The sequence below is a fragment of the Glandiceps talaboti genome, chromosome 7, assembly GCF_964340395.1.
Source record: "Glandiceps talaboti chromosome 7, keGlaTala1.1, whole genome shotgun sequence".
Lineage (NCBI taxonomy): Eukaryota > Metazoa > Hemichordata > Enteropneusta > Spengelidae > Glandiceps > Glandiceps talaboti.
In genome coordinates, this window is record NC_135555.1 from 8,644,555 (window position 1) to 8,658,719 (window position 14,165).

Below are 14,165 nucleotides of genomic sequence, written 5' to 3' on the forward strand. Positions count from 1 at the left end.
AAAGGAAATAACATTTCACAACTTAAGCTCTTAGTAAATCCGTTGCTATGGATACTACAGTACTTTACTCACTTATGTCATATGTTTGCAACACGGTTACCAGGCCCAGAGGGCATTTGTATGACTAAAAACCAGCCTACAGGTTACAAGGCAAAGCCTAAAAATATCAGTTACCGCTGAACAGAAAATCTACTGAAATATATACCATCAGGTGTTGGCATTTCACAGAATGCACACATATATATTATTTAAATTTCATGAATTTTCATGAGAACAAATCAATACTTCATGGAGATCTGTATTTATTTTAGTATTGACTTATGGTTTGTTATATAGAAAATTTGGCGAAACTCAGAAATTCACTATTACTATTAGTATTAACATATCTGCATTGTATGATTTGCGAAATAATATCTGGATTGGGAGGTAGGTTTACCTCACCATCAAACTTAAATGCCAAGTCCATATGTTTATCACTACACCTAGACAACATGACTTATTGCAACTGCCTCTATATGACTCTATTATTTTACTTCAGGCTGTCTTAGTTTTGTTATTTTCACTCATGTCTATGATCTGTTACACAAAAGTAAATTCTATGTGCACAACACACCTGATAATTGCTCAAAGTAAAAATTGAATTCCTTGAGAACATAATATCAAATACACTGCTTTGTTGTCTTTACAAATTACATACATATATAACTATGAAAACAATTTTTTTATCTTGACTACATGAAGTGTTTATTTTGGTATCTGCAATCTATAAAAGTACATACCCCTATCATTGCATAATTGATTTGACAGCTCTAATATCAGCTATCAGTAACATCTTTTTTGACCTTTTAGTGGTTGCCTGGCAACCATATTCTTGGAAGCAGTTGGTAATTTAACAGATGTGAGTTCTAAGTGAGCAGTAATGAGTACAATACTGGTGCTGAGGTATGTTTGCGTACATGTATGTATGTATGTATGTATGTATGTATGTATGTATGTGTATGTATGTATGTATGTACATTGTATGTATGTATGTATGTATGTATGTATGTATGTATGTGTGTATGTGTGTGTATGTATGTATGTATGTATGTATGTATGTATGTATGTATGTATGTATGTATGTACATGTATGTATGTATGTATGTATGTATGTATGTATGTATGTATGTATGTATGTATGTATGTATGTATGTACATGTATGTATGTGTGTATGTGGTGTATGTGTACACATGTATTGTATGTGTGTGTATGTGTATGTTGTATGTGTGCCTGTCTCTGTGTGTTTGTATATCCATGCATCTTTTCGACATATTAGTGCATCACCATATCTATTCAAATAAATTTCCATAACATCAGCATATTTGCATAACTTGTAATTTATTTAATGATTGCAGGAAACAACCATTTTTAACTAACATCCTATGCAGCCTCTCAGTCTGTAACAAATAACCTCATACAATATCTTTTAAGCTATTTAATTGTCAGTTTACCCAGTTTCAGAGGTCAGAGTTATAATAGATTCGTATGATTTGCAATTTCAAAACAATTGTATATAGACAGAGAGACAAATCAGTAACATATCTGCCTTGCTGTGGACATCACTGACGGCTTAGTGACAGCTGTGTTGAATATGTCTGCTACTTGTCTTCAAGTCGCTGTGGAACTTGTAGAACAGAGAGACAGAATTTTGTCACGCAACCTCAAAGAGTAGTATCAAATGTCTAATTCTGCAGATATGAAATAACACATCAAAATAGTATCATAACCAGCTTTTGCATGAAAGAGTCAAGGGAAGTTATACTTATTCACAGTAGAATACATAGGAGTTCACAATGTACACTGTTTTGCTACTTAAATGGGCCTGCCACTCCAAGAACTAGCAGACACATATATATATTAGATTACTTAGCACTGAATATTCATGACTCCTGAATGCTTATTACCTAAATAAATAGTCATGAATATTCAGTGTTCATCTAATACATATAATGTACATCTGTTAAATCTCATGAGACAACAGTTGACCACAACAGGGACCACTAAAAGAACAATGAAGGTGAAACACAGTTTCAATTAGGTGTTTCTTGGAAATCGTGCAAAATTTATGTGATGTGAACTCACATGAAATGACTCTCCAGATCTAAAAGTTTATGATATTAATTTACATGTAATTCCAGGAATGACATTCCCCTTTAAGGAAGAGTGCAGTGGGTAAAATCTACCTGAGTCACGTGAAGTCATTTTATCTTGTTCTATCAAAATTATGGTAACATATCGTATGGAAATCTACGCAAGCATTAATACTCCTTTCTGTTACAAACCCTAGCATAAAACACTCTCTGATGTCAGTGTGAATTTCTTGTTTTATCTCTATCATACAGTTTATATAAAACAAATCACTTCTTCATATTTCTTCACCAGATTGAGAATCATTAAAAGGTCAGATATATGTTATATAGAATATTTATCTAAAAAATAAAAGTGAATGTACATTGAAATATTAGTACTCTTAATTACTGACATTTTGATATATTTTTGGGTTCTACAGTCTAAATATCAAATAAAAAATAAGGAACTTGTGTCTCACATAAAAGTCAACATGATGTGTGGCAAATGCAAATTCAACTCAGTGACAAAAGAGTGTGAGTAATATGTACTGGTAATTGTCAGTAAGGGTTTGATAACTCACAACTAGATCTCTCAGTGCATATACATGTAAGGCCCCCCAAAAATATATCTGGTTCTGGTCAGCGCACGCGTGTCCCGAATACCCTCGCATCGATCCTTTTTTTTCCGATAATTTTTGCTTTCCCGTTCCTTATTTATTCCTGATATCAGGAGAACAAGCAGCTGAAATCTATCCTACATGCCAAGACTGCTTAAATACAAAGGCTAAACTGCTTTGAAGAAAAAAGAAGTTTTTCAAGAGATAAATATGATAGAACAGAGTATGTAAAGTGTCAAAAAAATAAGTATTTACTAATTTGCAAAAAAAAATAAAAAATTAGAAAAAAAAAAAAATTCGCGTCATCGCACCACTTTAGACAGTTTACCCTGACCAGAACCAGAAGGTTTTTTTTTTGGCCTAATGCTTCCATCAAAGACACTATACATTGTTTTATTTGGTATTTAATTGTATGATACTCTCACCTTGTACATGTATAGTGGCCATGGCAATGTCCTGTGATGTAAATTTTAAAGTTTTAATGGTCAAATCATGACAATGCACTTTTAAACAGTACTAGTAGTGAACAAAGTGATTACGATATCATGGTCAGATCAGAACATACATTATTCTACATTATAATGTACACAACTTTGTACATTGTACTAGGACAGATCAGTCAAGATCTGAACATCATTTATGCCATACATGTATAACAGATCAGTCATGGATTCACACATACAATGCTAGAATGGGTGGAATGGCTAGAACACATCACCAGGATAGATTGGATCAAGATAGACTGTAATTAGTTAGCTAAGATTGGTCAGAATAGCACTCCTTGGTGATGGAATAGAACTGATCAATCTGTCTGTCTGAATACAAATATACTACTCTGAACAGAGCACCATACTGTACGTAACTGCAACAGATTGGTTGTGGAATAACTATACATGTACAACACATACATATAGGATGGAATAATTGGGTCAGGATTGACCCTCTATGTACTTTTAAGTCAGATTGGACAGAATAGAGTATCACGGTGTAAATCTATAGAAATGATCACGCTGAATAATAATGTAACCCTGTACATCTTTACACTGACAATCTTATATGACACTCATTGAACCCTTAAATCAACTTAATAACTGTACCACAGAGCATGATGATCAATCACACAGAGGGTCCTTACAGTTGACTCAATAATGGTACTGTGGTGATCACTCACAGTGCTTTTGTCAGCCAGCCTACTCTTCAAAATAACACTCCTTTCAATATGCCTATCATTACTGACAAAAGAGGGTTGACATATAAATTGTCACTGTACAGCTATATCACTAGGAGTCCCTAGACTCGTGGTGACAAAGGCCCCTTAGGTCACTCATATTTTCCTTGGCTGAACAAATAAAAATATTGGGGGATAACATCTAATTACCAAAATAATCCTATGAGGAAAAAGAATTCTTTTTTTTTTTAAATATCTTTTTAAAAAAAATATATATGATAATTATCACTAGAAACTGTTACTATACAGAAACTAAAATCATGACAAAGTATTACTAGATTTGGATTACAAATGTGATAGTTGATATCTTTTATTACTGTATTTTATAAGTACAATAACAGCTTATATTAAGACGATAAATCTCCACAGATAGATGACATCAGGTGCTTCCGATGACATTTGGATGGTTTTATTACAAATTTCGATGGATGGATGTAAGCATCATCATACATCAAATGTGAAATAAGGAAAGCTATTCTGAACAGATATGACTCAGTTACTTCCTGTGATTCACTGTACAGGATTAATGAGAAAACAACTATCCCATCTTACTATTACCTACCAGTACTGTCCTACAAACCTACCACTAACTACTGATACTGTCATATTAACTAACGAACCTACCACTAACTACTAATACTGCCATATTAACTATTAAACAAACCTACCACTAACTACTGTAATGCATGTGTATAGTGCATGGAGAATTGGCAATGTCTTTTATCAGTTGAATTTATAAAACCTTTCTTTGGGTGATAAATATTCAAATCTTAGTTCACAATCATGATTTCAAGATTAAAGCTGAGTGAAATCACAAAAAGAAGTCAACATATATTTCACCAGTTGACAAATCATTTGCTGTACTACAAAATACTTATAACTTATAAGGATGCTTGATTCAACATATGTTTTATGTAGGTTCGGTTTTATTGCCTGTAAATAAATGATGCTTTCATCAAAACAACACACTGTTGTCACTACAACGGGATAGCTATAAATAATGTTAGTTTATTGGTGAACAATATATCATGTCATTCCTATAATTGGGTACTTATTCTTCATGTCATTCCAATACCACAGGGATGAGAATTATTTCAAATGAGACACAAGTCCAAAGTAAATCAAAGGATAAAGTCACCATAAAACTGACTTATAAGTTACTATTTCCAAGTCATATCTTACAAATGTAATTTCCAGACATTTGCTATGAGTCAGACATGGTTGCTATAGCGATTTATTACATTATATTGAACTCTATTATTAAACTATATGCATGGAAAATTTCAAAACAGTGTCAATGGTATTGAGACACTATTGCTTATAGTATATGCAAACCAAGTTTAATACATTCAAACACAAAGTATAGGATTTATAATATATATCACAAAGACACATATGTCTACATTCTTTGGTTCTGCAGTACTCAAAATAAACGTCTATTTGTTCAAAAGTGTTGTTATTTGTTTTCCTAATTTTCATAATCTGTGATCATATCATATTTCATAATCAAATCAATTGTACTAGAGAAACTAATACTCTATGGTTGCTATGGCTATGGTAATTGTTGCTATGGATTTCTTTTAATGATTTAGGGATGTTTGTTGTCTAGATCATCCAGAACTTTCTTCATACCTTTCTAATAGTACAATCTGGCTTTGGAAAATTAATTCAGCGGAAACCCATAGTTTATAATGCTTGTCTTTATAACCTAAAACACCCACTAGTGTAGTTGCTATGGGTACAGTTATAGTTGCTATGGATTCCATTATACATTTAGAATGCAGGCATACCTGTAAGTAATATAGGCAGAGTGCCTTTCTGATTCATTAAATGACTCTTTCTTCACATGTGTTTGACAAAAGCAGCAGCTGCAGCAAGAAGGAAAAATTGCTGAGTAATCACTTTATAACTTAGGTTAAATTACAGCATAGAAACATCAATCGCTTTTTCATGAAGTTACTCTTTCATGGATGTTTAATACCATGGTTATAAAATCTTACCATGTAAGCAATTATCAACAGGATGATATACTTTGACCAAGTTGTATTATCAAATATAACCAACAAATATATTTACATTTTGAATTCAGTATCCAAATATATCACATAAAAAACAGCAAATAATCATGATAAATGAATTACACAGCATTATGAGAACATAAACGAGATCTTGCAGTCTTCTGACTGAATGAAACAGACATGTGAAACCAGACAAGGGACGGAGACACATAATTCACAATCTGAGCTATTGAATAATGTTGACAAAGCAATTCATTAACAAACTCTTTAACTGCATGCTAGCATAATGAACTACATTGTAATGCAATGGAGTCTATACTACTGTGTTAACTATCTTGTGAATTGAGTGGTGCCTTTTTAAAAAAAAAACTTTTTGTCATGGTCAGATTAAATCGTCATGAATTGTCTGTGAGTTGTGAATAAAGGCACAAATCAACTACAAGCCTTGAGTCTACTTGGATAGTCTATTGCACACACTGGGGTCATAGTGTCACTGTAAATCTGATATTGTGACCCAAGAATAAGATACAATAGTTGAGTGGTGACCCTCAGGTGTATTTTATCGTTTGCTATAATGATTTTCCTTTGATGGTTTATAGCGGACAACAATTAGAAGTACTAGATCATGACTTGCGTCATCACAACAAAAGCTACTGACAAGTTTTCTGTTCACATGTTTTAGTAACCTGAAAGTTCAGTCAACAATAATACATCCAATAGTAAACCTTAACTTTTATGATTGTCTTCAAAACCACAAGAATGGCATTGTATTGGTAATTTAATATCTAAGCCACCCTGTTTTCATAGGTATAACCTTACATCCAAAACAAGGCTCTTAAATAACTGTATATGATTACAACAACATTGTTATAGAAATGAAAGTTGCAAACCACTATTCCTGGTTAACAAATGATTTTGGCAGTCATAAAGATTTATTACATCAAGGACTTATAGGTATACAGACTTCTAATGGATTGTTTACCATTAAATTTGAATACCTACAACTAGGTATGCAGTTTCATAGTAAAACCTTCTCAAAATTTTTTAGTACTTCAAGATTCAAGAACAACTAAGTCTACAACAGATTATTACATTTTAACCATAGATTAAACCTGAAATATACAAAGTTTGAGATTCAATAGAATCCAGAATTTGGAGGGAAAAGTATACTTGAAATACAACATTACTTGATATCCATCAGTATAATACCTACAATAGTATTATGTACTATACCTTGTATATTGTATAAAGATTTGTATAAATTTGCATATCACATATAGACAATTATATGGTGTGTGTGTGTGTGTGTATATATATATATATATATATATATATATATATATATATATATATATATATATATATATATATATATATATATATATATATATATATATATATATATATATATATATATATATATATACCATATAATTATAAACAAATAAAATTAACCAAAATAATGTATAAAAATAATGTATAAACACACTCACATGTATGTGTATGTGTGTGTATGTGTGTGTGTCTATGTGTGTGTGTGTGTGTATGTGTGTGTGTGTGTGTGTGTGTGTGTGTGTGTGTGTCAAATGTCTAATTCTATACATACAGGTTTATTGAACTATTGTCTATTATCTTAAAGCAAAAAGCACACATGTTATAACTACAAACTGTACAGGATTCAGACTAATTACACATTTGAGGTATAATTTCCATGACAACTGAATCATCTAACATCCATGTCTTATTAGCCTATATCATGCTTGAATTACTCTGTGTTTTTATTTAAGGATGATAAGCTAGTAAAAATCTACCTGAGTTCCCCAGTCATTTTATTGAGGTTCCCCACCAAAAAAATGGTACAATGGTACAACGTAAACCAGTTTACCTGTTCCCCCTTTCTGTTACCACGGTTCCCAAACCTTAAAAAAAAACTTAATTTAATAGCACCTATACGACAATGCAGAGTCTCTGATAATAATTTATGATATTTGGAAATAATAATTTGTCATTAAAGCAATCCCTACAGTAATTGATAAATATATAGAAAATATTTATGAATAAATATAAATGAATGCTTAAAATGAATGCTTAATATTAATATTTAAAATGAATATTTAAAATGAATGCTTTAGACTCTTTATTGATGTACATGTATACATACTAAATTGGTAAATCTGTATCGACAATTGAAATATTAATCATAATAATAGTGTATATGATTTGTAAATTGGTTAAATCATCAAATTTTAGGTCATCTTGATTAATACATGTAAAGTACTTTCAAGTTGAAAAGTGTTGTATTATCAACTTTAACATTGTAGTACACCCCTGACTATGCTGACTTGACGTCAGTGACAATTTGTGATTTGCTGCCAAGAAATATTGTGACTCTGTGAGTAGAAATTTTCATTACCAAGTATGAACCCAGAACCCATGAACATTCATTCTCACAACTTTCAAATCATGATTATAATACTCTTCCCTATCCAATAGCACCATAGAATTTGACCGATATATCATATGTACATCCTGAACATAGACAGACAAATTGATGGACAATTCCTACAATTTCTATAGCCTAGAATCCAGGTGATTGGGGATTTTGAATGAATTCAAAACCACTATTTGTATGCATTCCAGGCTAACAATTACAACTAAATTGGGGAGAAATTTCTAAGGTTTCAATATAAATTCCATGAATCAAAGAAATTTATAGCATTTTGCAAAATGCACCTGTCATACCTGTCCAATTTATTAGTGTGTGAGTATACAGCTCACTTAAGTTGTCATGTGTATGCATAATTGCATTAATCTAAAATTACAATAAATGTATAAAAAATGTAACTTTTAGTGCAAGTCGTATACTACAAGTCTACAACCAATAACTAACAACACTGTTTGATATTCAGTTACATACCTCTCAAAATACAGTGTAGATAGGATTAATTATCTTAGTATAGAGTATTGCATTTTCATTATTTTTATTCTGTGGGACTCATAACATTTCCACTTTTAATGTTATTTTATCAAAATTTCTGACTTTCACATCATTATTGAGATATTTCCGTTGAAACTATGTAGATTCAAGTAAGGGAATATCGAATCACAGTACTTTTTTTTCACTTAGACTAAAATAGTTTGCCAATGAAAAACCACATTGCTAGTACAGTAGTAGTGTTAGGGAGGCCTTATCTATTTCTATGGAACACCTTTAAAAGGATGGGCTGGTCAATCAATTGAATGAAATCAAAACCACTATTAGCATGCATTCCAGGCTAACAATTACAACTAAATTGGGGAGAAATTTCTAAGGTTTCAATATAAATTCCATGAATTAATGACATTTATAGCATTTTGTAAAATTAACCTGTCGTATCTGTCCAATTTATTTTTAGTGTGTGAGTATACAGCTCACTTTAGCTGTCATGTAAAAAGTCTAAACCAAATAACTTAAGGCTAACACTGTTTGATATCCGGTTACATACCTCTAAAAACACACAATGCTATTTTTTTTTAAATTTTGCTATAGAGGGCACCAATTTTTAAAAATTATTTTGCCCAAATATGCATTTGTGGGGGTCGTCATCTTACCATAAATGATGTGATTTTTTTCAAATCTTGCCATGGGGCATCAATTTTTAAAATTACTTTGCCCAGATATGCATTTGTGGAAGTCACCATCTTACCATAAGTGATGTGATTTTTTTCAAATCTTGCCATAGGGGCATCAATTTTTAAAAATTTTACTTAAAATTATTTTGCCAAAATATGCATTTATGGGGGTCGCCATCTTACCATACACGTGTTAAGTGACATGATTTTTTGACAAATTCTGTTGTAGAGGGCATCATTTTTTTTTTCATTATTCAGCTCGCGATTGACAAAATAGTGTTGGTTGGGTCATGAGAAACATAGAAAAAAAATAGGGTTGCCCTTATGGTATTTCAACTTTGTGAGTTGTTACATACTTGAAGCTTTACAAGGCAACAATCTTGTAGCTGTGAGTTGATAATCACTGTGCATTATTAAAACAGATCAAAGTGGAATGTAACATATATATCTTAGTAGGTAGAAAGTTGAAAGGTCAAATTGAAACCCAGACATCTCTCAAACTGGTAAACAAACAGAAACTGATAAATACTGGTATTGTGGTAAGCAACTCAGTTTAGAATGCCACGATACTATATTTAGTTTTATATTTCCATTGAGTCTAGTTTTACATAAATCTCCAGGGAGCCCTCAGTCACTCCCTAGGGAGCCCTCAGTCACTCTATATATATACATATATGGATCTACTATTTGTGGATATTTTCAATATTATAAAGTATCAAATGTTCTGTACAAGTATTAGATTTCCAAAAAAAAGAGTTTCATATTTACATGGTGTAACTTGAGTTTATTCACTGAGTGAGAAACTGCTACTATTTTTAATTCACTATATGGTATTACAAGGATTTAATTGCCATGGTAACATACCGATATCAACACAGATTACTGTTGTCAGTCTGGCCTTACAAGTTACATTCAGGCCTTAAATTCTGAAAACATGTGACAAACCATGGAATGCACACAGTACATATGAAACTATCTGACATATTGCTCAACAAACTCTAGAAAAACACTTAACATTTAGTTGACCTCTAGGGCAAAGGTCAAACTGATCTTGTGGCAATAGTGAAGGACAAGTTATTCCAAAAATACTGCTAGATTCCTACATTGTTGAAATCAAAAATTAGTAAATTTTACAGAAAATACGCAATGCAATCTTTTGAACATAAGATTTTTAAATTTTGATGGAAGAATCATTTTATAAATCCTGAACATGTCTAACATACTACATAGAGATAAGTTGTTCTCTGAATTGAGAAGTAGAACAAGCTGTCTTGAGTTAATCTCAAACTGGGCTAGAGATAGCTACCACTGTCACCAACTGTTTGACCTTGACCTTTGCAGCAAGGTCAATTAACACAGAAAAATCTAAATGGAATTTAGACCTTACTCTCCATATATATTACCATTCTTTGACCATCAGCTATCACTGTATGAGGTATATAACCTTTCTCTATAAAGCACTGACAAGCTATACTACATCAATCATGTCAACAAGTAATTAGGTAGTTAGGTGTTAATTAAAGCACTCATAAATCAGTTACTGTCTCCTGAGTGAACTGTTAGATAATATTTATTTATTACATTAGTAGGTAAATTAAGATGTGTTGTTCTACTCAATTAAACAGGATATTTTATGATGTTACAGTAAGATTATTCAGAACTAACAAGAAATTATAATTCTTTAACATGATATGTTAAACTAAATATAAGGTCCTGAAATGTTGTGGATTCATCATATAACCAACTATACTTGAACATAGAGTACCTAGAGAAAAATATTAGTAGTCACCACTACTAGGCATTCCCTGCCATCAATCAACAACTCTGATATGACTTGAGAGATGGTCGCATGATGTCACATAAGTTGAACTTCGTTCATTTACGGGGGAAAGGGGGTCTGGTGTCAATGCTATTATCTAAGAGTTCATTCAGGATACAAGAGAGATGACAGACAGTTACTGATTTATGCGTGTTTTAATTAACACCTGACTACCTAATTACTTGTTGACATGATTGATGAAAGGGGGTCTGGTGTCAAATGTGATTGATGAACTTTTTTTAGTTTTCCACTTTTTATTCAAATTGTGAACCTTCAATGATAATTCAGGTTCTATATTTACTCCTGAGATGTTGATAAGTTGATGAAAATTTATTGCTAATATGACATACAGTGCTTGTTCCCAGTTAGTATTTTAATGTGTTTACCATGTTTTTACATTGCACCGATCATAGTGATACAACTGCTACAATTTTCATCATGGTTCACACCATTATAAATAAACATGTCAGTCACATTTGTGAACGTTCATTTTGGGGGAGGGGGATGGGGTTTTGGCCAAAACGAAGTTCATTTATTGAACTTGTGTGACATTGTACGATCCTCCCTAAAAGCTACTGCATTTTACAGCTTTTTGAAAGCTAGCTGTCTCAATAATTATCTGCATGAACATTATTTGCCAACTAAACCAACAATATGTATAATTGTTGCAATATAACATCAAGTGAATCCATATTGCCTTCTTTTATTCAAACCCCATCTTCAATATTTCCTACCTATACATTGTGAATTCAGGTACTACCAGGTATATCATTTCCATATAATATGAAATCCATGGAAACGTTAATGAGGTTAATCAACTAGTCACGGAATACTATTAAAAGTTTCACTTTCATGATCACAAGTCTGTCATATCATTAAGGTAAATATTTGGTACCAGATTGTAAATGTTGATTTACATACTTGCATTATGAGTTTTATTGAATAGGTATTTAATAGCAGGAATAAGGAAATCATTTTACTGACAGGAAATACATATTTCAGGAAACAGATAGTTAATATAAGGTAAGGATTGAACTACTTAAAATATCATCCAGGGAAACCATATACTTAGCAAATATCACCTATGCAACGACAGCTGGAAGACTTCAACATACAGCTGACATGACATTTTATATTTTCACAGTCATGATATTCTGAGTTTGCCAAGATTCAATGCTTTAAAAAATCTGCATGAGCCATTTCAGGTTATTTTTAAGTTTGCCAGTGTACAAACAATGTCGGGTCGAAACAACAGGTAAACAAAGAAGTGTTAGTCGCGAGCAGTCACGACAGGCCATTTGATTATAACTGTCATGTAAATATACACCCCAGAGCACATAAAATACACGACACGATCCGATCCATTGCGCGTACTAAATTTATGTTGTACTAACCCGGAAGACACGATCGTTTGATAAGCAGTCAATGGTACTAACAAACAGAAACCGTTATCATCAAAAAATGACTCTTTTATTTAGTATTCTTGAGAAACAGCCTTTGCACCTCACACCAAGTAGATGCTTGCCTTTACGAGTACATTGTATACTGCACTGCTATCTAAGGTTGAGTGTGAACGACCGCGACTTTACATCACTCACTGTGTCTTGTCTTGCACATACTAGAAATTGTCAGACTGTGCAACAAAAATATCAAAATTGTCAACCAATATTCAAAATATCGACAAGACGGTGGAATTAATTGGATTGAGTTCAATATTTGTTGTGATAAAAAAGCTGTTTATATCATACAATTGTTTTATATCCATGATAAATAGCATCGTCCGAACACAACAACAACAACTTCAGTGAACGATCTTTCTCAGTAACAAGTTTAAGTACACTTACCAATCTTGGCATAACTGGCGAAGAGTACAAACAGCGAAATCAAGTACGGTGTTTCAACATGATGCCAGTTCAATTCTGCTATGGGATAACGTTCAGGTACTTCATCTCGGTGATGGTCTGCAACAGGGCCATCGTCGAGTTCTGACGATGCATGGTGGTGAACGCCGGTAGAATTTTGAAGAGCTGTTTCTCCCGCTGACGCTCTGCCGAGAAATGTAAACAATAAAATAAAAAGACAACAGTTCCGATATTGTGCGGTAGAAATCATTGTTCACGCGTCATTCTTGGATCTAGATGTGGCACGGTGTGTAAATATTATTGGTAGTATTCAGGTGTTTCATTCCTTGTCAACTCCGGAAGCTTGCGACCGACCGGGACCATCTTCGCTTCGTCGTCTGGTGGTAATAAATTTGTCGTATGCTAGGCACGTCAGTTACAACTCTGACTCCCTAGGTCTGTAATCAACTTTACACACTGACATGCCCACCTGAGCGTGATATCACCGGTGACGTAAGTTCCATCGCTTCGAAATGTTAGACATAAACATAAAAAATTGTGTTATTGCATTATGAATCATAAAAAAAGTATTAAAAGTGTTAAAAGTCTAATCCGCGCACTTGTAAAACTACCGTGATTTACTTTCAGATTTTTTTTTTTAAGCTTAATATCCCCTAAGCTCATTTATTTAATTTTGCGTAACTCCGCAATTTATTACATGTAATTTATTTTTGCAAATAAATGTACATGATTTTTTTGTTGATCATCCTATTGGTAGTATTATATGAAATGAAATGATTTGAACTGCAATCACTAGTGTAAGAGTCGGTCCATAAATGTTTCTGTACCACAACAGAAAAGAATTATTATAAAACTGGCCTACATAAACTACGCAATTAAAATTATTGTAAGCTTATTTTC

At 32.5% G+C, this 14,165-nt stretch overlaps 1 protein-coding gene across 1 annotated transcript in view; it reads right to left on the reverse strand.

Annotated features, from left to right (window-relative positions):
* LOC144437215 (sodium/hydrogen exchanger 3-like) overlaps positions 1 to 13,632 on the reverse strand; it is a 68,919-nt gene extending 55,287 nt beyond the window's left edge. Inside the window, exon 1 of the mRNA XM_078126110.1 lies at positions 13,248 to 13,632. Coding sequence (XP_077982236.1) covers positions 13,248 to 13,515 — 268 coding nt within the window. The 5' untranslated portion in view covers positions 13,516 to 13,632. The remainder of the gene's footprint in view (positions 1 to 13,247) is intronic.
* Between the last annotated feature and the right edge of the window lie 533 nt (positions 13,633 to 14,165).